At 47.2% G+C, this 22,795-nt stretch overlaps 1 protein-coding gene across 11 annotated transcripts in view; it reads right to left on the bottom strand.

The window, feature by feature from the left end:
• Nucleotides 1–22,795, bottom strand: part of LOC105480631 (DDB1 and CUL4 associated factor 1) — a 110,360-nt gene that overhangs the window by 87,405 nt on the left and 160 nt on the right. For 7 of the 11 annotated variants that reach the window (XR_011620060.1, XR_011620063.1, XR_011620061.1 and 4 more), the window contains exons 1-2: nucleotides 17,629–17,776; nucleotides 1,378–1,495 (exon numbers count right to left, since the gene is read on the bottom strand). Coding sequence is in view for 6 of the 11 variants with exons in the window: in XM_071091788.1 (XP_070947889.1) it covers nucleotides 1,378–1,487 (110 nt within the window). In the remaining 5 variants the exon portion in view is untranslated. Of the gene's footprint in view, nucleotides 1–1,377; nucleotides 1,496–14,851; nucleotides 14,899–17,628; nucleotides 17,777–22,795 lie in introns of those variants that run through there. The other 4 variants (XM_071091789.1, XM_071091786.1, XM_071091787.1 and 1 more) reach the window with 4 other exon arrangements.

Below are 22,795 nucleotides of genomic sequence, written 5' to 3' on the forward strand. Positions count from 1 at the left end.
CCTGTGGTCTCATCTAGTATGGAGTCTGAGGTAAGAATATGGCTGGAGCCCAGAAGATCAAGGCTGCAGTGAGCTGAGATTATGCCACTACAGCCTGGCAACAGAGTGAGACCCTGTCTCCAAAAAAACGGAGCCAGAAGAGCCAGGTAAAGATATATTCACCAGGACGAGTGTGGTGGCTCACACCTGTAATCCCAGCACTCTGGGAGGCCGAAGCAGGTGAATCACCTGAGCTCAGGAGTTCAAAACCAGGCTGGCCAACATGGTGAAACCCCGTCTCTACTAAAAATACAAAAAATTAGCCGGATGTGGTGGCACGCACCTGTAATCCCAGTTACTCAGGAGGCTGAGGCAGAAGAATCGCTTGAACCCGGGAGGCGGAGGTTGCAGTGAGCCAAGATTGCGCCACTGCACTCCAGCCCAGGAGACAGTGCGACACTCCGTCTCAAAAAAAAAAAAAAGATACATTCACCAAACAGTTACAAAATGAGTCAAATTTTTTTTATTTTTATTTTTCTAATTTAAAAATAGGCCAGGCATGGTGGCTCACACCTGTAATCCCAGCACTTTGACAGGCCAAGGTAGGTGGATCACCTGAGCTCAGGAGTTCAAGACTAGCCTGGCCAACATGGTGAAACCCTGCCTCTACTAAAAAGATACAAAACTTAGCTGGGCGTGGTGGCAGAAGCCTGTAATCCCAGCTACTCAGGAGGCTGAAGCAGGAGAATCGCTTTAACCCAGGAGGCAGAGGTTGCAGTGAGCCGATATCATGCCATTGCACTCTAGCCTGGGCAACAAGAGCGAAACTCTATGAAAAAAAAAAAAAAAAAAAAGGCCAGGCGCGGCGGCTCATGCCTGTAATCCCAGCACTCACTTTGGGAGGAGTCCAAGGTGGGTGGATCACTTAAGGTGAGGAGTTCAAGACCAGCCTGACCAACATGGTGAAACCCCGTCTCTACTAAAAAACAGAAAAATTAGCCGGGCATGGTGGTGGGAGCCTGTAATCTCAGCTACTCGGGAGGCTGAGGCAGGAGAATCGCTTGAACCCGGGAGGCGGAGGTTGCAGTGAGCCAAGATCACGCCATTGTACTCCAGCCTGGGCAACAGAGCAGAACTCTGTCTCAAAAATAAAAAATAAGAAAATTAAACAGCTTCAGGAAGTAGGGAAATCTGACTAAATCTGAGGAAAGAAAAAAATTGATTTAGAATTTACAGTCTAGGTGACAATGTTCCTATGCTATTCTCCATACCAATTTTTGCTTCTTTTAAACTAGCTTATGTGTGTGTGTGTGTGTGTATGTGTATGTATCAAGAAATCTAGCATATAAGTTGTGTGAGGTTTTTTATTAAATTAGGTTTTAAAAAAATTATTCATACCTGGTAAGGATAGGTACCATGTCCTGCCCACTGCCATGTTCCTTTTCCCACTGCTCCAGCAGGGTAGTGAGCTCAGCTTTGGAGTCCACATGTACCACTACTGTAGTCATGGCTTTGCCTAAGGAAGCAAAAAAAAAAAATTAAAAAAACAACCAATAAGTGAACACAAGCAAATAAAAGTGAAGAAGGGGTAGAAAAGGGATGAGAAAGCAAGAGAAATAATTAAAAAGGGAAATTTAAATTTAACCCCTTGAAACCTTTGGATTTATTTGTGGTACAGCGGAAAACTCAGGATACTCATCAAGCCTAGATACCCATTCAGTCATGATGAACAAGTACTTTCACCTTTCTCAGCCTCAGCTTCAACTGTCAAATGAGGCAAGAAGCTGGATCAAAACAGTGACTCTTAACCTTTTGAGGAGCCCCTTTGAAAATCAGACAAAAGATATGGTACCTTTCCCTCATCAAAAATGCATTTACTGCCAGGCATGGTGGCTCACGCCTATAATCCCAGCACTCTGGGAGGCTGGGGCAGGTGGATCATCTGAGGTCAGGAGTTCGGGACCAGCCTGGCCAACATGGTGAAAACCTGTCTCCACTAAAAATACAAAAATTAGCTGGGCGTGGTGGCAGGTGACTGTAATCCCAACTACTTGGGAGGCTGAGGCAGGAGAATCACTTAAACTTAGGAGGCAGAGATTGCAGTGAGCCGAGATCACACCACTGCACTCCAGCTTGGGCGACAGAGCAAGACTGTCTCAAAAAGAAAAAAAAAAGGCCGGGCGCGGTGGCTCAAGCCTGTAATCCCAGCACTTTGGGAGGCCGAGACGGGCGGATCACGAGGTCAGGAGATCGAGACCATCCTGGCTAACATGGTGAAACCCCGTCTCTACTAAAAATACAAAAAACTAGCCGGGCGAGGTGGCGGGCGCCTGTAGTCCTAGCTACTCGGGAGGCTGAGGCAGGAGAATGGCGTAAACCCGGGAGGCGGAGCTTGCAGTGAGCTGAGATCCGGCCACTGCACTCCAGCCTGGGCGACAGAGCGAGACTCCGTCTCAAAAAAAAAAGAAAAAAAAAATAGATTTACCTAATGCCTACCTGTTATACAAAAATCCGAGGCCTAGATCTCTGAGGTTTGTGCTTACATTTTTTTAAGTACAAAATGTGGCTAAAACTATTCCTAAAAATATTTTGATCGTTAGTTCTTTGAGGGAAGTTCTATCAAAGATAAACGGCACACTCCTGGTTTTTTTTGTTTTTTTTTTGTTTTGTTTTGTTTTTTGTTTTTGAGACAGAGTCTCACTCTGTCACCCAGGCTGGAGTGCAATGGCACAATCTCGGCTCACTGAAACCTCCACCTTCTGGGTTCAAGCAATTCTCCTGCCTTAGCCTCCCAAATAGCTGGGATTACAGGTGCCCGCCACCACACCTGGCTAATTTTTGTATATTTAGTAGACAGGCAGTTTTACCACACTGGCCAGGCTAATCTCGAACTCCGTTTTATGTTTTTGTTTTTTTTTTTGAGACAGAGTTTCGCTCTTATTGCCCAGGTTGGAGTGCAATGACATGATCTCGGCTCACTGCAACCTCCGCCTCCCGGGTTCAAGTGATTCTCCTGCCTCGGCCTCCCAAGTAGCTAGGATTACAGGCATGCGCCACCATGCTCAGCTAATTTTTGTATTTTTAGTAGAAACAGGGTTTCACCATGTTGGTCAGGCTGGTCTCGAACTCCTGACCTCAGGTGATCTGCCCACCTCAGCCTACCAAAGTGCTGGGATTATAGGCATGACCCACCATGCCCAGCTCTGTTAATTCTTAAGGAGGCCAATAAATGAAATGGACCCTATTGCCAGCATGAAAGTGGAGAAGGAACACTATAAACTCATTTATCCTTCAAGCTTCCTAACCTCTCTCACAGCTGATTTCCTGGAAAGAAGACGCTGGAAGAGAGGCAGAGAAGGTTGGTTGGGTTGAGTGGTCAAACTAGGAATGCAGAAGGGCAGGGAGCTGAGGTGGGCTTTGGAGGTCCAAATAAGACACCCACATGCAAGAGGCTTATAAGGGGATCCAAAAGGGATAAATGAGACGCAAACATCTGACAGGTTATAGCATCAACTTCCTTATAAAAGTAGCCTTAAAAGCAAAATGTCATATTCTGCCAAGCAAAATGTGTTATCTTCTCAGAAATAGCAACCATTCCATAAAAAGAGCTTCACATCAGAAAGGAATTACTAGCTGATCTAAAATGAACACTTCTAAAGATATCTATCATAAAACCAAATAAAATACATGTAAAAGATGATATCATTATTGCATTGCATTATTGCACTGCATTGTAAAACATAAATAATATTTGTGTTTTCATCAAGTAGACGCAATTCCAGTAGTAGTGATTCACGTCACCTGGGTTACACATAACTCCAAAGGAAAATATCTGCCCCACTCCCAAAACTGAACAAAATCAAAAAGTTTTTTGTTTTTTTTGTTTTTTTTTTTTCGTTTTGAGGTGGAGTTTCGCTCTGTCATCAGGCTGGAGCGCAGTGGTGCAATCTCAGCTCATTGCAACCTCCACCTGCTGGGTTCAAGTCATTTTCCTGCCTCAGCCTCCCGAGTAGCTGGGACTACAGGCTCGTGCCACCACACCCAGCTAATTTTTTATATTTTTAGGAGAGACAGGGTTTCACCATGTTAGCCAGGATGGTCTCGATCTCCTGACCTCATGATCTGCCTGCCTCGGCCTCCCAAAGTGCTGGGGTTACAGCCGTGAAAACCATGTCTGACAGATTTTTTTTTTTTTTAAGGGTCTCAGTGCGGTCCTAGCTCACCGCAGCAGCCTCAACCACCGGGGTCAAGGGATCCTCTCACCTCAGCCTCTAGAGTAGCTGGGATTACAGTATGTGCTGCCATGCCCAGCTTATTTTTATTTTTATGATTTGTTCAGGTGGGGTCTCACTATTGCCCAGGCTGGTCTCAAACTCCTGGCCTCAAGTGATCCTCCTGCCTCAGCTCCCCAAAATGCTGAAACAACAGGCATGAGCCACCACACCCTGCCACATTTTCAGACTTTCTAACCAAAGTCACAAAAAGGAAATGCTGTAGGTGTGACAGACTAATATGGACTTCTGACTTCAACCTGAGAAAACTCAGGTTGCATATTTTACTGTCTACTAACTATATATACATTGTTATTTTATTTTTTTTGAGACAGCATCTTGCTCTGTCACCCAGGCTGGAGTGCAGTGGCACGATCTTGGCTCACTGCAACCTCCACCTCCCAGGTTCAAGCGATTCTTCTGCCTCAGCCTCCCAAGTAGCTGGGACTACAGGTGCACACTAGCACACCCAGCTAATTTTTGTATTTTTAGTAGAGACAGGATTTCACCACATTGGCCAGGCTGGTCTCGAACTCCTAACCTCATGATCCGCCCACCTTGGTTCCCAAAGTGCTGGGATTACAGGTGTGAGCCACTGTGCCCAGCCTTGATATATATTTTTTTAAAACACTTTTTTTTTTTTTTTTTTTTTTTAAGACAGAGTCTCACTCTGTCACCAGGCTGGAATGCAGTGGCGTAATCTCGGCTCACTATAACCTCCGTATGTCAGATTCAAGCGATTCTCCCACCCCAGCCTCCCAAGTAGCTGGGATTACAGGCACGTGCCACCACATCCAGCTAATTTTTGTATTTTTAGTAGAGACGGGGTTTCACCATGTTGGCCAGGCTGGTCTCGATCTCTTGACCTCATGATCCGCTCACCGCAGCCTCCTGAAGTGCTGGGATTATAGGCGTGAGCCACTGCACCCAGCCAAAACAAACTTTTTATTTGGAGTAATTTTAGATTCACAGAAAAGCTGCAAAGATAACAGTGTTCCCACATACCTCTCACCCAGTTCAGTTTCGCTAACGTTACCATCTTATAGTGGTACACTGTCAAAATTAAGAAACCAGCATTGTTACATTATTAACTAAGCTCCAGACCTGATCCAGATTTCACCATTTTTCAAATCATGTGCTTTGTTCCACGATCTCATCTAGGATACACTGCATTCAGCTGTCATGTCTATCTAGTGTCCTGTGGTCTATGATGGATAGTTTGATGGATAGTTTGGGGGCTTGTCTTTGTTTTACATGACCTTGACAATCCTGAAGAGTACTAGCCAGGCTGGTAGAATGTGGCAACAATTTAACCAATTCTTTCTTTCTCCTCTCTTTCCTCTCTCCTCTTTCTCTGTCTCTCTCCTCTCTTTCTCTCTCTCCTCTCTTTTTTTCTTTTTTAAAGACGGGGTCTCCCTGCCATGTTGCCTAGGCTGGTCTTGAACTCCTGGGCTCAAGCAATATTCCTGCCTCAGCCTCCCAAAGTGCTAGGATTACAGGGATGAACCACCATGCCCAGCCTATCAAATTTTTTTTTTTTTTTTTTTTTTTTTGGAGATGGAGTCTCGCTCTGTTGCCCAGGCTGGAGTGCAGAGGTGTGAACTTGGCTCACTGCAACCTCCCCCTCCCAGGTTCCAGCGATTCTCCTACCTCAGCTTCCCGAGTAGCTGGGACTACAGGCATGTGCCACCACGCCCAGCTAATTTTTGTATTTTTAGTAGAGACGGGGCTTTACCATGTTGGCCAGGCTGGTCTTGAACTCGTGACCTCAGGCAATCCGCCCGCCTCGGCATCCCAAAATGCTGGCATTACAGGCGTAAGCCACTGCACCAGGCCTACCAAACATTTAAAGAAGAATTAACACCAATCCTTCTCAAACTTCTCCAAAACCTGACGAGGAAAGACACTTTCTAATTCATCCATGAAGCCATCATCACTGACATCAAAGCCAAATAAAGATATCACAAGAAAAGAAAGCCACAGCCGGATATCCTTTATGACCGTACACATAAAAATCCTCAACAAAATACTAGCAAACAGAATCCAACAGTGTATTAAGAAAATTAAGGCCAGGCACGTGGCTCACACCTATAATCCCAGCACTTTGGGAGGCCAAAGCAGGTGGATCATCAGGTCAGGAGTTCAAGACCAACCTAGTCAACATGGTGAAACCCTGTCTCTACTAAAAATACAAAAGTTAGGACTGGCATAGTGGCTCACGTCAGCAGTTTGGGAGGTCAAGGCGGGCAGAACACCTGAATTCAGGAGTTCCAGACCACCCTGGCCAACATACTGAAACCCTATCTCTACTAAAAACACAAAAATTAGCCAGACATGGTGGCATGCGCCTGTAATCCCAGCTACTTGGAAGGCTGAGGCAGGAGAATCGCTTGAACCTAGGAGACAGAGGTTGCAGTGAGCCAAGATCGCACCACTGCACTCCAGCCTCGGTGACAGAGCGAGACTTCGTCAAAAAAAAAAAAAAAAAAATTATCCGGGGGTGGTGGTGCGCGCCTGTCATCCCGGCTACTCAGGAGGCTGAGGCAGAATTGCTTGAACCTGGGAGGCGGAGGTTGCAGTGAGCCGAGATCATGCCACTGCACCCCAGCCTGGGCAACAGAGCGAGACTCCATCTCGGCGCAGGGGGCGGGGGGGAAGGTAACGCTCAATAAACTAGGAACAGAAGAGACCTCTTATAACATGATAAAGGGGATTATGAACAACCCACAACTAACATTATACTCAATGATGAAAGACTGAAAGCTTTGCCCCAAAAATCAGAAACAAGACAAGAATGTCTGCCTTTGCTACTTCTATTAAAACACTGTACTGGAGTCCTCGGCCTGGCGTGGTGACTCACACCTGTAATCTCAGCACTTTGGGAGGCCGAGGCAGGCATCACTTGAGACTAGGAGTTTGAGACCAGCCTGGCCAACATGGTGAAATCTCGTTTCCAATAAAAATATAAAATTAGCAGGGCATGATGGGGCACACCTGTAATCCCAGATATTCATGAGGCCGAGGCATGAGAATTGCTTGAACTGAAGAGGCAGACATTGCAATGAGCCACAATTGTGCCACTGCAGTCCGGCCTGGGCGACAGAGTGAGACTCCATCTCAAAAAACAAAACCAAAAAACTACACTCTACTAGGGTCCTAGCCAGAGTAATTAGGCAAGAAAAAGAAATATAGGCTGGGCACGGTGGCTCATGCCTGTAATCTCACAACTTTGGAAGGCCGAAGCGGGAGGATCATGAGGTCAGGAGTTCAAGATCAGCCTGGCCAACATGGTGAAACCCCGTCTGGCCGGGCGCGGTGGCTCAAGCCTGTAATCCCAGCACTTTGGGAGGCCGAGACGGGCGGATCACGAGGTCAGGAGTTCGAGACCATCCTGGCTAACACGGTGAAACCCCGTCTCTACTAAAAAATACAAAAAACTAGCTGGGCGAGGTGGTGGGCACCTGTAGTCCCGGCTACTCGGGAGGCTGAGGCAGGAGAATGGCGTAAAAACCCGGGAGGCGGAGCTTGCAGTGAGCTGAGATCCGGCCACTGCACTCCACCCTGGGCGACATAGCGAGACTCTGTCTCAAAAAAAAAAAAAAAAAAAGAAACCCCGTCTATACTAAAAATACAAAAATTAGCTGGGCATGGTGGTGTGCACCTGTAATTCCCAGCTACAGGGGAGACTGAGGCAGGAGAATGGCTTGAAACCAGGAGCGGACGGAGGTTGCAGTGAGCCGAGATTGCACCACTGCAATCCAGCCCAGGTGACAGGCAAGACTCCGTCTCAAAAGAAAAAAAAAAGTCTGTATGTGTCTGTGTGTGTGTATGTGTGTGTGTGTGTGTGTATGGTATCCAAGTGGAAAAGAAAGAAGTAAAATTATCTTTATTCCCAGATGACATAATCCATATATAGAAAATCCTGAAGAATCCACATAAAAATTATTAGAATAAATGAATTCAGCAAAGTTGTAGGGTACAAGAGCAACACGCAAAAATCAGTTGTACTGCTAAACAGTAGCCAAGAACAATATGAAAGTAAATAAAGAGAACAATTTCATTTACAATAGCACCAAAAATATACAAAATAGAAACAAATTTAATTTAAAAGGCACAAGGCCGGGAAGGGTGGCTCACACCTGTTAATCCCAGAACTTTAGGAGGCCAAGGTGGGTGGATTGCTTGAGCTCAGGAATTCAAGTCCAGCTGGGGCAACATGGCAAAACCTAGTCTTTACAAAAAAGGCAAAAAATTAGCCAGGCATGGTATGAAACTGTACAAGGTGTGCACCTGTACTCCCAGCTACTTGGCAGGCTGAGGTGGGAGAACCACCTGAGCCCAGAAAGTTGAGGCTGCAGTGAGCCAAGATCATACCACTGCACTCTAGCATGGAAGACACAGTGGGACCCTGTCTCGACAACAAAAAAGGCACAAACACTTGTATACTGAAAACTACAAAACATTGCTGGAGTCAATTCATGATGACCTAAATTTTAAATAACCCAAATAAACAAAAAAGATATCCTGTGTTCACGGATTAGAAAGCTTAGTATCAAGATGGTAATACACTCCAACGTGGTCTACAAATTAAATGCAATCGCTATCAAAATCCCAATGACAGATCAGGCTTGGTGGCTCACGCTTGTAATCCCAGCACTTTGGGAGGCCAAGGCAGGTGGATCATGAGGTCAAGAGATTGAGACCATTCTGGGCAATATGGTGAAACCCCAACTCTAGTAAAAATACAAAAATTAGCTGGGTGTGTTGGCAGGCACCTGTAATCCCAGCTACTCAGGAGGCTGAGGCAGGAGAATCACTTGAACCCAGGAGACAGAGGCTGCAGTGAGCCAAGATTGCGTCACTGCACTCCAGCAAAGCAACAGACTGAGACTCCGTCTCAAAAACAAAAAAAAAAGTTGGAAAAATCACACTTCTGATTTCAAAACTTGCTACAAAACTATAGTAAATGGAACAGCATGGCACTGACATAAGGATCAACGTATAGACAAACACAATAGAATTGATAATCCAGCAATAAGCACTCACATTTATGATCAATTTTCAATAAGCGTACCAAGACCATTCAATAGGAAAAAAGTATTTTCTTTTTTTTTCTTTTCTTTTTTTTTTTTCTGAGACGGAGTCTTGCTCTGTTGCCCAGGCTAGGGTGCAGTGGCCGGATCTCAGCTCACTACAAGCTCCGCCTCCCGGGTTTACGCCATTCTCCTGCCTCAGCCTTCCGAGTAGCTGGGACTACAGGCGCCCGCCACCTCATCCGGCTACTTGTTTGTATTTTTTAGTAGAGAGGGGTTTCACCGTGTTAGCCAGGATGGTCTCAATCTCCTGACCTCACGATCCACCCATCTCGGCCTCCCAAAGTGCTGGGATTACAGGCTTGAGCCACCGTGCCCGGCTGGAAAAAAGTATTTTCAATAAGTAGTGCTGCCCAGGCACAGTGGCTCACGCCTGTAATCCCAGCACTTTGGGAGACCGAGACAGGCAGATCACTTGAGCAGGAGTTCGAGACCAGACTGGCCAACATGGTGAAACTCCGTCTCTACTAAAATACAAAAATTAGCCGGGGGATGGTGGCGCACGTGTAACCCCAGCTACTCAGGGGGCTGAGGCAGGAGAACTGCTTGAAGCCAGGAGGCGGAGGTTGTGGTGAGCCGAGATAGAGCCACTGCCCTCCAGCCTGGGCGACAGAGCGAGACTCTGTCTCAAAAAAAAAAAAAAAACACAAAAAAAAGTACTGATGAGGCTGGGCGCGGTGGCTCACGTCTATAATCCCAGCATCGTGGGAGGCCAAGGTGGGCAGATCAGGAGGTCAGGAAATCGAGACCATCCTGGCCAACATGGTGAAACCCCATCTCTACTAAAATACAAAAAATTAGTCAGGTGTGGTGGCACACGCCTGTAGTCCCAGCTACTGGGGGGCTGAGGGAGGGGAATCGCTTGAACCTGGGAGGCAGAGGTTGCAGTGAGCTGAGACTGTGCCACTGGACTCCAGTCTGGTGACAGAGCAAGACTCGTCTTTAAAAAAAAAAAAAAAAAAAGTATTCCTGAGACAATTGGATATTATCACACAAAACAGTGAAGTTGGATCTTTGCCTCACAGTATACGCAAAAATGGGCCAAGTGCTTTGGCTCATGCCTATAATCCAACACTTTAGCCAGATCACCTGAGGTTAGGAGTTTGAGACAAGCACGGCCAACAAGTTGAAACCCATCTATACTAAAAATACAAAAAATAGCCCGGCATGGTGGCAGGCACCTGTAATCCCGGCTACTCAGGAGGCTGAGACAGGAGAATCACTTGAACTCGGAGGGGACAGAGGTTGCCCACTGCGCACCAACCTGGGCAAAAGGGTGAGACTCCGTCTTAAAAAAAAAAAAAAAACCAGCCAAGAAACACATGAAAGATACTCAACATCAGTCACTAGGGAACTGCAAATCAAAACCACAATGAGCTATCACCTCTCACCTACTAAGATGACTATAGTTTAAGAAATGAGAAAATACAAGCATTGGCAAGCATGTGAAGAAACTGGAACACATATTGCTGGTAGAAATGTAAAAGAGTATAGTAGTTATAAAAAACAGTTTGGGACTCTCTCAGAAAGCTGTAGGGTTTTTTTTTTAAGTCACATGTAGAATTACTATACGACCCAGCAATTTCACTACTAGATATATATCCAAAAGAACTGAAAACAGGGCTGGGTGTGGTGGCTCACACCTGTAATCCCAGCACTTTGGGAGGCTGAGGCGAGCAGATTACCTAAGGTCAGGAGTTTGAGACCAGCCTCACCAACATGAAAAAACTCCATCTCTACTAAAAACACAAAATTATCTGGGCATGGTGGCACATGCCTGTAATCCCAGCTACTGGGGAGGCTGAGGCAGGAGAATCACTTGAACCCAGGAGACAGAGGCTGCAGTGAGCCAAGGTCACACCACTGCACTCCAGCCTGGGCTACGAGAGCAAAACTCCATCTCAGGGAAAAAAAAAAGGGAATTCAAACAAAGACTTATACATAAATGTTCAGGGTAGCATTATTCACAATAGCCAAAAAGTAGAAACAACCTAAAAAGTCCATCACCAGATGAACAGATAAACAAAATGTGGTATATTCATACAATGGAATATTCAGCCATAGAAATGAATGAAGTAGTAACATGCTATAGATGTGGAAAAACCTTGAAAACAGTAAGTGAAAGAAACCAGACCCAAAAGGGCACAAATTGTATGATTCTATTAATATAAAACACTGAAGGCTGGGCGCGGTGGCTCACACCTGTAACCCCAGCACTTTTGGAGGTCAAGGTGAGTGGATCACGAGGTCTGGAGTTCGAGACCAGCCTAGTCAAGATGATGAAACCTCATCTCTACTAAAAGTACAAAAATAAGCCAGGCGTGGTGGTGTGCGCCTGTAGTGCCAGCTACTCAGGAGGCTGAGGCAGAAGCATCGCTTGAACCCGGGAGGCGGAGGTTGCAGTGAGCCAAGATCACGCTGCTGCACTCCAGCCTGGGCGACAGAAAGAGATTCCGTCTCATTAAAAAAAAAAAAAAAAAAAAAAAACCTTGAAATAGGTATACCAATATACAGAAAGCTAACTAGTAGTTGCCAAGGGCTTGAAGAAGGGGGAAAATGGGTAGTGACTGCTAAACGGGTATGAGGTTTCCTTTTAAGGTGATAAAAACATTCTAGAACTAGAAAGATAACAGTTGCACGACACTGTGAATCTACAAATGCCACTGATTTGTACACTTCAAAATGGGTAGTGGTTAATTTTATGCTATGTAAATATACCACAAATTTTTTTTTTTTTTTTTTTTTTTTTTTTTTTTGAGACGGAGTCTCGCTCTGTAGCCCAGGCTGGAGTGCAGTGGCCGGATCTCAGCTCACTGCAAGCTCCGCCTCCCGGGTTCACGCCATTCTCCGGCCTCAGCCTCCCGAGTAGCTGGGACTACAGGCGCTGCCACCTCACCCGGCTATTTTTTGTATTTCTTAGTAGAGACGGGTTTCACCGTGTTAGCCAGGATGGTCTTGATCTCCTGACCTCGTGATCCGCCCGTCTCGGCCTCCCAAAGTGCTGGGATTACAGGCTTGAGCCACCGCGCCCGGCCTATACCACAAATTTTTAATGAGAAAAGAATTGATCCAGAAGAGACTGCTTCTTAGATAACTTAAGCAGTTAGCTTACTAGAGCACATAAAGACATGATTTTTAAAAAAACACTACCTCTAATAAAGAAGAATTCAAGGGCATTAAAACACTAAAATTTTATATTTTTTAAATTTTTTAATTTTTATTATTTTGTAGAGACAGGGTCTCGCTATGTTGCCCAGGCTGGTCTCAAGTTGCTGGGCTCAAGCAATCCTCTCCACTTGGCCTTCCAAATTACTAGGATTGTACACATGAGCCACCATGCCTGGTCTAAAACACTAAAATTTTAGAGTTCAACTTAGAAACATATACATATATACTTCTGGTATCATTTTCAGAACTTCCAACTAATCTATGCCTCAAGATAATTATAACTTTGGGAATAAGGCCAGGCGTGGTGGGTCACGCCTGTAATCCCAGCACTTTGGGAGGTCGATGTGGGTGGATCATCTGAGGTCAGGAGTTCGAGACCAGTCTGGCCAACATGGTGAAACCCCGTCTCTACTAAAAATACAAAAAATTAGCCGGGCGTGGTGGCAAGAGCCTGTAGTCCCAGCTACTCAGGAGGCTGAGGCAGGAGAATGGCATGAACCCAGGAGGCAGAGCTTGCAGTGAGCCGAGATTGCGACACTGTACTCCAGCCCGGGTGACAGAGCGAGACTCCGTCTCCAAAAAAAAAAAAAAAACCTTTGGTGGGAATAACCATTTGCCCAAGGAAAATATAAACCTTAGTGAGACCTTGTCTCTATTATTTAAAAAAATAATAAAAAATAGGCCAGGCGTGGTGGCTCATGCCTGTAATCCCTGCACTTTGGGAGGTCGATGTGGGTGGATCATCTGAGGTCAGGAGTTCGAGACCAGTCTGGCCAACATGATGAAACCCCGTCTCTACTAAAAATACAAAAAATTAGCCAGACGTGGTGGCAGGCGCCTGTAATCCCAGCTACTAGGGAGGCTGAGGCAGGAGAATCGCTTGAACCCGGGAGGCAGAAGTTGCAGTGAGCCAAGATCGCACCACTGCACTCCAGCCTGGGCGACAAGAGCAAAACTCCATCTCAAAAAAATATTAATAATAATAAAGAATAAAAAAATATAAAGGCAAGGCGTGGTGGCTCACACTTGTAATGCCAGCACTTTGGGAGGCTGAGGTGGGAGGATCACTTGAGCCCAGGGGTTTGAGACCAACCTGGGTAACAGTGAGACCTTGTCTCTATTATTTAAATACATAAATAAAGGAAAATATAAACTTATAATAGACTTAATAATAGCAATGTGAATTAATTTAGTATCAATGAAAACAGTCAGCAACTGGGCGTGCTGGCTCACACTTGTAATCCCAGCACTTTGGAAAACCTAGGTGGGCAGATCACCTGAGCCCAGGAGTTTGAGACCAGCCTGGGCAACACATGATGAAATCCTGCCTCTATGAAAAAAATTTAAAAATTAGTAATAGTAGTACCTACTTCAATGTTTGTTTTTTGGTTTTGATTTTTTGTTTTGTGAGACGGAATCTCGCTCTGTTGCCCAGGTTGGAGTGCAGGGGCGCGATCTCTGCTCACTGCAACCTGTAGTTCCAGCTACTCAGGGAGGCTAAAGCAAGAGAACTGCTTGAGCCTAGGAGGTGTAGGCCACAGTGAGTCATGACTGCACCACTGTACTCCAGCCAGAGCAAAAGTGCGAGACCTTGTCTCAAGGAAAAAAAAAAAAAAAAGGCTGGGCACAGTGGCTCATGCCTGTAATCCCAGCTCTTTGGGAGGCCAAGGCAGGCGGATCACCTGGGGTTGGGAGTTTGAGACCAGCCTGACCAACATGAAGAAACCCCGTCTCTACTAAAAACACAAAATTAGGCCGGGCACAATGGCTCACGCCTGGTAATCCCAGCACTTTGGGAGGCCGAGGCCGGTGGATCACAAGGTCAGGAATTCGAGACCAGCCTGGCCAACATAGTGAAACTGCGTCTCTACAAAAATACAAAAAAAATTAGCCAGGCATGGTGGCACGTGCCTGTAATCCCAGCTACTCGGGAGGCTGAGGCAGGAGAATCACTTGAACCCAGGAGGCAGAGGTTGTGGGGAGCCGAGATCGCACCACTACACTCCAGCTTGGGCAACAAGAGCAAAAAGACAGTCATCTTCACCTTGTTATGCCCAAGACAGTGAGGATGCATTACTCAAGTTCTTAAGTGAGTTATTTAAGTGCTATGAAGAAATGATGGTCTGTCCAATGGTGACACGATAGTTACCAATTAGTGAATATCTAGTATGGAACAGACATTGAGTAAGTAATTTACTATACTTACATTATTCTGAATTTTCACAACCATCCTACCCTTTTTTACACATGAGGAAACAAGCTCCGAGAGGTCCCCAAAACCAGCTACTAGTAGGTAGAAAAAGTATTTCAAGGATTCAAATCCCAATTCTGCTGACATACCTGTGAAGTCTTGGTTATTTAACTTCTCCAAATCTCAATTTCCTTATCTGTAAGATGGAAACAGTTGTTGTGCGGGGTTAAATGACAATATTGTCCCCATGGTGGGATAATACAAAGCCTCAAGAAATACTTATGTAAAATTTCCTTATCCTAACAAGTGTCTGCTAGCGTAGTCCACAAAATAAATATATAGATATCACACACAAAAACAGAAAAAATATGGCATAATAGTAACAATTGTTTGCCGGGCACAATGGCTCATGCCTGTAATCCTAGCACTTTGGGAGACTGAAGTGGGTGGATTACTTGAGGCCAAAGTTCAAGACCAGACTGGCCAAAATGGCAAATCCGCATCTCTACTAAAAATAAAAAAATTAGCCAGGCGTGGTAGCACACACCTGTAATCCCTAGCTACTCCAGAGGCTGAGGCATGAGAATCACTTGAACCCGGGAGGCGGAGGTTGCAGTGAGCCGAGATCATGCCACTGCACTCCAGCCTGGGCAACAGGGCAAGACTCCGTCTCAAAAAAAAAAAAAAAAATTAAAAACTTGCCAGGCACAGTGGCTCAAGCCTGTAATCCCAACACTTTGGGAGGCCAAGTCGGGAGGATTACTTGAGGTCAGTTGGGCAACATTTCGAGACACAGTCTACACAAAAATTTAAAAATTACCCAATTGGCCGGGCGCGGTGGCTCAAGCCTGTAATCCCAGCACTTTGGGAGGCCGAGACGGGTGGATCACGAGGTCAGGAGATCGAGACTATCCTGGCTAACACGGTGAAACCCCGTCTCTACTAAAAAATACAAAAAAAAAAAACTAGCCGGGCGAGGTGGCGGGTGCCTGTAGTCCCAGCTACTCGGGAGGCTGAGGCAGGAGAATGGCGTGAACCCGGGAGGCGGAGCTTGCAGTGAGCTGAGATCCGGCCACTGCACTCCAGCCTGGGCGACAGAGCGAGACTCCGTCTCAAAAAAAAAAAAAAAAAATTACCCAATCATGGTAGCCTGTGCCTGCAGTCCTAGTTACTCAGGAGGCTGAGGCAGCAGGCTCCTTTGAGTCCAGGAGTTAGAGGCTGCAATGAGTTATGATCACACTCGAGACCATCCTGGCTAACACACTGAAACCCTGTCTCTACAAAAAATTAGCCGGGCGTGATGTCAGGCGTCTGTAATCTCAGCTACTCAGGAGGCTGAGGCAGGAGAATGGCGTGAACCTAGGAGGCGGAGCTTGCAGTAAGCCGAGATCGCATCACTGCACTCCAGCCTGGGCGACAGAGCGAGACTCTGTCTCAAAAAAAAAAAAGGGTTATGATCACACCACTGCACTCCAGCCTAGGCTACAGAGCAAGATCCTGTATCTAAAAAAAAAAACAGTCCAGGTGTAGTGGCTCGTGCCTGTAATTCCAACACTTTGGGAGGTTGACAAGGGAGGATCACTTGAGTTCCAGACCAGCCTGGGCAACACAGTAAGACTACTGTCTCTACAAAAAATAAATGAATAAAAATAAAAAATTTAAAAACTGTATAATAGGCAGAACAGTAAAACACTGTACTCAGCAACTACCCAAGAGGTACTGAGCAAAAAATGATTTCCCTACATTCCCCAAATTCTCTATTATCTCAACATCCAAAAATATATACCTACTCAAAAATGGGTAATGAATAACTGCTATATAGAAAACCCAAATGTTCACATCATTAAGAAAAATACTAAATCGATTCCTAAAGTCTACATATACACACATAAACATTAAAGGTAAACTCCAGTAAGCTGGAAAAAGAAAATGAAGGATATTACCAATTAACCTCTCATTCTGTACATTAACAATGCATTTTGAACAGGAAGATGCTACTAACATAAAAAATTAAAACGTGTAAAGACTAATTAAAAGGCTTCATCGAAAAAACAGGGTAAGGAAAAACCGAGACCAACATGACGTGGCCAAGGACAAGTCATTTCTGACTCAAAAATAACTAATACAAACACTCCAAAACTATTTCCTCAACAAATGGAAAACCAGAGCGCTGCCACTGCAGTAAGAGGAAGCCAGACAGAAAACCGTCTAGGAAGTGAAGTTGTGAAGCAAACGCTTCTGAAACCCCAGTTGAAAACTACTATAACCCCCGGAAACAGACTCCCGGGAAGTTTGGCGGGCACTCTGAGGTTTGACTCCAGGCTGCGGGACCCGCACACCTCTTTCCAACCCTTCCCTTCTTCATGGGGATGAGAGGAGTGACCAGAAAGCTCCGCCCCCGTCGCAAGGTCCAAGAGCCGGGCGGGTGCAGGGAGAGGTGGCACGAGGCCGAGAGACTGGAGAGCCCGCCCAGGTGACTGGAGCTGGAGGCGGAGACACAGTCCGTGAAGGGGCCCGCCGTATAGTACGGAAGATGGAGCCCCCCCAAGCCCGTACGGAACAGAGACTAGGAAGATTGGAAGGGAAAAGATGACAAGGGATATGACATGCGCCCCTCCCTCCAGGTAGGGGCTGACACACCCCGCCCCCCCACTCCGGGCGGAAGAGTTACTCTCGGGAAGCTTCTCGTGGGGAGTGGAGGAAGAACGTGGAGGCCCCGCCCCCGGGACAAGAATCAGGAGGAGGAAAAGTCCTGTCAGGCCCCGGGCCCAGCCTCCCGGCTGACCGGCCCGCCCCCTCCTCGCCGGCGGCCCAAGCAGGTGCCGCCCCTCCCCCAGCCCGGCGCCCACTCTGCCGCCCGGCCAGCCACGCGCCCTGCCTCCTCGCGCCCCTCCCGTAGAGTCGCCTCCCTCCATTTCCCACTCACCGTCCGAGGCGGCTCCGCCACTGCCCCCCCGCGACCCCGCCAGTGGCCACAGTTCACACACACAGCCTCAGGTCCCGCACTCACTCTTCACTCACATACACACACAACGCGACCACGGCTCCACAGCGGCCCACATATTATGCGTCACTCGCGCGCTACGTGCACCGCGCGCGCGGGCGCGCGCGCCTACTTGGCGCGAGGACAGTGAGCAAGGGGCGGGAGGAGAACGCCTGCACGATCCGAGGAAAATCGAAGAGCCCCGGGGACGCCTGGGAAATGAAGTTCCGCGTCTAGGGGCGGGCCCACCAGTCCCAATTGACGCATGAGCTCTTCGCCCCGCGCATTGACTTCTGGATTTGTAGTTTTTTTGGATAAATGCGAACTGCTGAGTACTCATTGGCTGCTTCGGAAAGCGGAAGTGAAAAGTGAGGGAGTCAATCCTTCCAAGACAGTACTATAATCGCCTGATGCTTTAGTGTCTTGTTCTGACCTGTGTGCTCAAAGAGCCTCTGTTTTATTCGGCTATTTGCCTCATCTTACCTAGAACATACCGTGATCTAAGAAAATATTTTCTCATAAACATCTCAGAAATCACAGCACTCATTAAAACAGAAGGCACTAGTTGTTTTTTATGTATTTGTTTTGAGACAGAGCCTCGCTCTGTTGCCCAGGCTGGAGTGCAGTGACGATCTCAGCTCACTGCGACCTCCGCCTCCCGGGCTCAAATAGTCCTCCCACCTCAGCCTCCAGCTGAGACTACAGGTGCATGCCACGACACCCAGTTAATTTTTGTTTTTGTTTTGTGTGTGTGTATTTGGTAGAGACATGGTTTCACCATATTGGCCAGTCTGGTCTCGAACTCCTGGGCTGAAGCGGTCCACCCACCGGGGCATCCCAGCCTCTTTGTTCTCCGTCTTTTTTTTTTTTTTTTTTTTTAAGACAGAGCCTCGCTCTGTCACCCACGCTGGGGTGCAATGGCGCAATCACAGCTCACTACAGCCTCAACCTCCTGGGCTCGAGCTGTCTTCCCACTTCAGTCTCCCAAGTAGCTGGGACTACGGGTGTGCACAACCACACCCAGCTAATTTTTTTAAATTTTTGTAGAGACGGAGTCCCACTGTGTTGTCCAGGTTGGTCTTGAATTTCTAGGCTCAAGTGATTCTCCTGCCTCAGTCCCTCAAAGTGTTGGGATTACAGGTATGAGCCACTGCGCCCAGCCTCTCTTTTTGTTCAAGACCTAGCCTGTAGGAATCAATAGATACTTATTGCCAGGTATTATACGTGAGGCAGAGAAGTGAAAAATCAAAAGCTCATAGATTGAGGCAGGACTGACCTCACAGGTCACTTAATTCAATTTCTTCATGTTATTGGGAAAAATGAGGCCCAGAGGGAGTGAGTGACTTGCCCAGCATCACACAACCAATTAGCAGAACCAGAAGACTCCTTACTCCGACCAGCGGTCCCTTTTGCGGGGCATAGAAGATAAACATGACTCCACATTTGAGGAGAATCTTGACCTGACAAGATCCTACCCAACCTTCAAGGCCTTACGCAGCTCATTATCTCTCTGGGAATGCTGAGCAAGTCTCCGTGCATTTCCATGAGTCTTCACGGACAATACTGTCACATGAACACAAGACACAGCAAGCCTGCCGCTATGCTCAGTGTTCCACAGCTAGTAAGGAACCTGAATCCTGGTTCCCTTGGTTTCACTCCCCACTAGATCCCATTTCCCTCTTTCCAGAAAAGAGACCATCCTCCTTCTCTTAAATGTGTACTCTACTGTGTGCTGGGAGCGCCACAGACATGTCACCTCTCTTCACTTCTTTCTCCTGCAACAACACACAGCTTTCTTCTCTGTGCTTCTGGAACTTTGCCTCTATCAGTAATGGCCACTACCATTTCTTTCAACTTTAGAGCATGCTGGGCTCTGAGCCAAGTGTTCTAGCCACACTCTGTCATTTAACCCTCACTACCCTGCCACACACACAGGGAAGATATGGTTAATCACCTTTACAGATGAGAAATCTGAACCCAGAGAGGTAGATCAAGGAATGGAACCCACATGCCTTTCCTCCAGCACTCCTTCAGGTGACTTTCCTGGGCCATGAACCTAAAATGTATGGAGATGGGACATTTAAGCCTTAGATATCTCCCCTCTGTCTATGGTCTAGCCGGCCCAGTGATGACTTCTCCACTGGCTGGGGTCCTAAAAGGCAGAGCCCTTAAGGGAGCTCAAGGCCCAGCTCACCAGCTCCTGGCACTGCCTCAGCCTGCCACCAGATGGCACTGCTTCATTTCAGAAACCCAACCTGGTCAGCGTGCTGTGGCTCACGCCTGTAATCCCAGCACTTTGAGAGGCTGAGAATCTCTTGATCCCAGGAGTTCAAGACCAGCCTGGGCAACATAGAGAGACACCCCCCACTCCACTGTCTCTACAAAATATCTTAAAAATTTGCCAGACATGGTGGTGCATGTCTGTAGTCTCAGCTATTTATGAGGCTGACTTGGGAGGATTGCTAGCGCTTGGGAGGTTGAAGCTGCAGTGAGCTGTGATTGTGCCACTACACTCCAGCCTGGGTGACAGACAGAGACTCTATCTCAAAAAAAAATTTTTTTTATAATTTTTTTTTAAAAACAGAAACCCAGCCTGGGGTCCTGGGTTGGTGATGGGAGCAAGAAGCATTAAGAAGGGGCTTTGGAGAAGCCAGGGCCTAGGAGGCAGGGGAAGCAGAGCAGGAGACAAACAGGGCCTGTCCAGCAGCCACACCCTCAGGATTCTGCACTCTTAACTCCTGCAGCCTCCTCTGCCCCTGCCAACACCTCCCCCTCCCCAACACACACACAGGCACACACCTGCAGGCACCTTCAAACACCTCCTTCCCACCTCTGGGAAGGGGAAGAGGGAGCACCCAGGCTTTCCCAACTGCTCACGCATTCCAAGTGTGCTTGGTGGCATATTTCACAGTTCAAGTATTACCCACATGTGCCAGATACACAAGCATGCACACTACACATTAGGCACCTAGTCCTCACAACAAATACTTCCACATCTAAGCATATGCACATACAAAGCTACAGACAATCCAGGCCCACACACCTGGCTTAGTTCTGGCACATGGGTCCTGCACCACTGGGAGGAGATTTATTGGCCTCTTTGGTAGGACATCTCTGGACTCCCTCTCACCTTGCTCTGCCTGTTCCACCCCCTGCTCCATGGTGTGCCCAAGAAAGAGGAAGCCCCATCTGAAAGAGTGAGGAGTGCTTTGGGGGCTGCCCAGCAGCAGAGAAAAGGCAAGAAGACCCCAACTCTGGCCCCAGGACCAAGGCCTACAGATAGGCATGCTCTACCTACTCCCACCTCCAAGCACGCCCACTCCCTGGCTAGGAAAATGGACAGCACCAAGCCCTCTGAGCTTCAAGCTTCTCCTTCATTTTCCTCCCTCTCCCGCTCCGATCCTTCTGTGAGCTTTTCACTCCCAGCACCTCCTTCTAGGCTTACCCAGGTGCTCCCACCAGCCCATCCTCACCCTGGTGCCACCCCACAACTCCTGTGCTTCTTCCAGCAATTCCCTGGGGCTGGAAAGTGAGGCCAGCTGTCTCATATCCACCCCTGCTCTCCTGTTGGCTAGACAAGACTGCTACTGCAAGGGTCCAGGAGTGTTGCAGGAGCTACCAATTAGAGGCTCAAGACTACCAGGCTTTGGGAACACCAGCCTGGACAAAGAGGAAATCCCAATCATTCACTGGGTACCCTGCTCCTGCCTGGTGGCCCCTATACCCCACCCCCATAAAATGAGGAGAGGGAACACCACAACATTTCCCAAAGGGTGTGTAATTATGTCTGATTACATCTACATCCACTACTCTCAATTTACAGAGAAAGAAACAGACTCCAAAGTCAACAACTTAAGTGCTGACATCGACCATTGGGCACAGGTAACAGGGAGATAAAAAAGCAAGCACACCTAGCCTCTTTTGCCTCAGGTTCCTGGGGTTGGAACTCCTTCCAGGAGGAAGAGTGGAGTCAACATTGGGATGAGAGTCTGTGTTGGCCTGGCCTCCAAGCTCTCAGAAGCCCCTGAATTTTTATTTACATATTTATTTTCAGATGGAGCCTCACTCTGTCCCCAGGCTGGAGTGCAGTGAAGCAATCTCGTCTCACCGCAACCTCTGCATCCTGGGTTCAAGTGATTCTCCTGCCTCAGCCTCCTGAGTAGGTGGGATTACAGGTGCCTGCCACAATGCCTGGCTAATTTTTGTATTTTTAGTAGAGATGGGATTTCACCGTGTTGGCCAGGCTGATCTCGAACTCCTGACCTCAAGTGATCCACCCACCTTGGCCTCTCAAACTGCTGGGATGACAGGTGTGAACCACTGTGCTCTGGCCACCCCTGGATTTTTTGAAAGACCATTCAACAGGATTCAGGGATCTCTGGCCTGACCCATTTGAAGTTACTCTGGAGACTGCTGGAGCAGACCCTCATGATGACTCAGGTCAGAAAGAGTTTACCACTCTATCAGTTCTTTCATTTTGGGAGGGCCTGTGCCTGGCACAGTAGCTCACACCTGTAATTCCAGCACTTAGGGAGGCTGAGATAGGAGGATTGTTGAGCCTAGGAGTTCAAGACCAACCTGAGCAACATAGTGAGACCCTGTCTCTATAAAAAATAATAAAAATAAAAATAATTCTTATGGCCAGGTGTGGTGGCTCACGCCATAATCCCAGCATTTTAGGGGGGCAAGGCAGGTGGATCACCTGAGGCCAAGAGTTCAAGACCAGCCTGGCCAACATGGCAAAACCCCATCTCTGCTAAAAAATTACAAAAATTAGCCAGGTGTGATGGTGCATGCCTGTAATCCCAGCTACTCAGGAGTCTGAGGCATGAGGATTGCTTGAACCCAGGAGCTGAGATCATGCCACTGCACTCCAGCCTAGGCAACAGAGCAAGATTCTGTCTTGAATAATAATAATAACAATAAAATTAATAATAATAATTTTTTAAATTAAAAAAAGAGAAGGCCTAGAGAAGAATGGCTTTGTCGAATGGGACAAATTCAGAGGTCAGAGACTCACCCCACCACCCGAAGTAAATACCTCTACCATGGGCCTATCCCTCTTGGAGATGTTGCCAGATACAACCTGAGGTACCCAGTTAGGCCTGGG

The sequence above is a fragment of the Macaca nemestrina genome, chromosome 2, assembly GCF_043159975.1.
Source record: "Macaca nemestrina isolate mMacNem1 chromosome 2, mMacNem.hap1, whole genome shotgun sequence".
In the NCBI taxonomy this organism is placed as follows: Eukaryota; Metazoa; Chordata; class Mammalia; order Primates; family Cercopithecidae; genus Macaca; species Macaca nemestrina.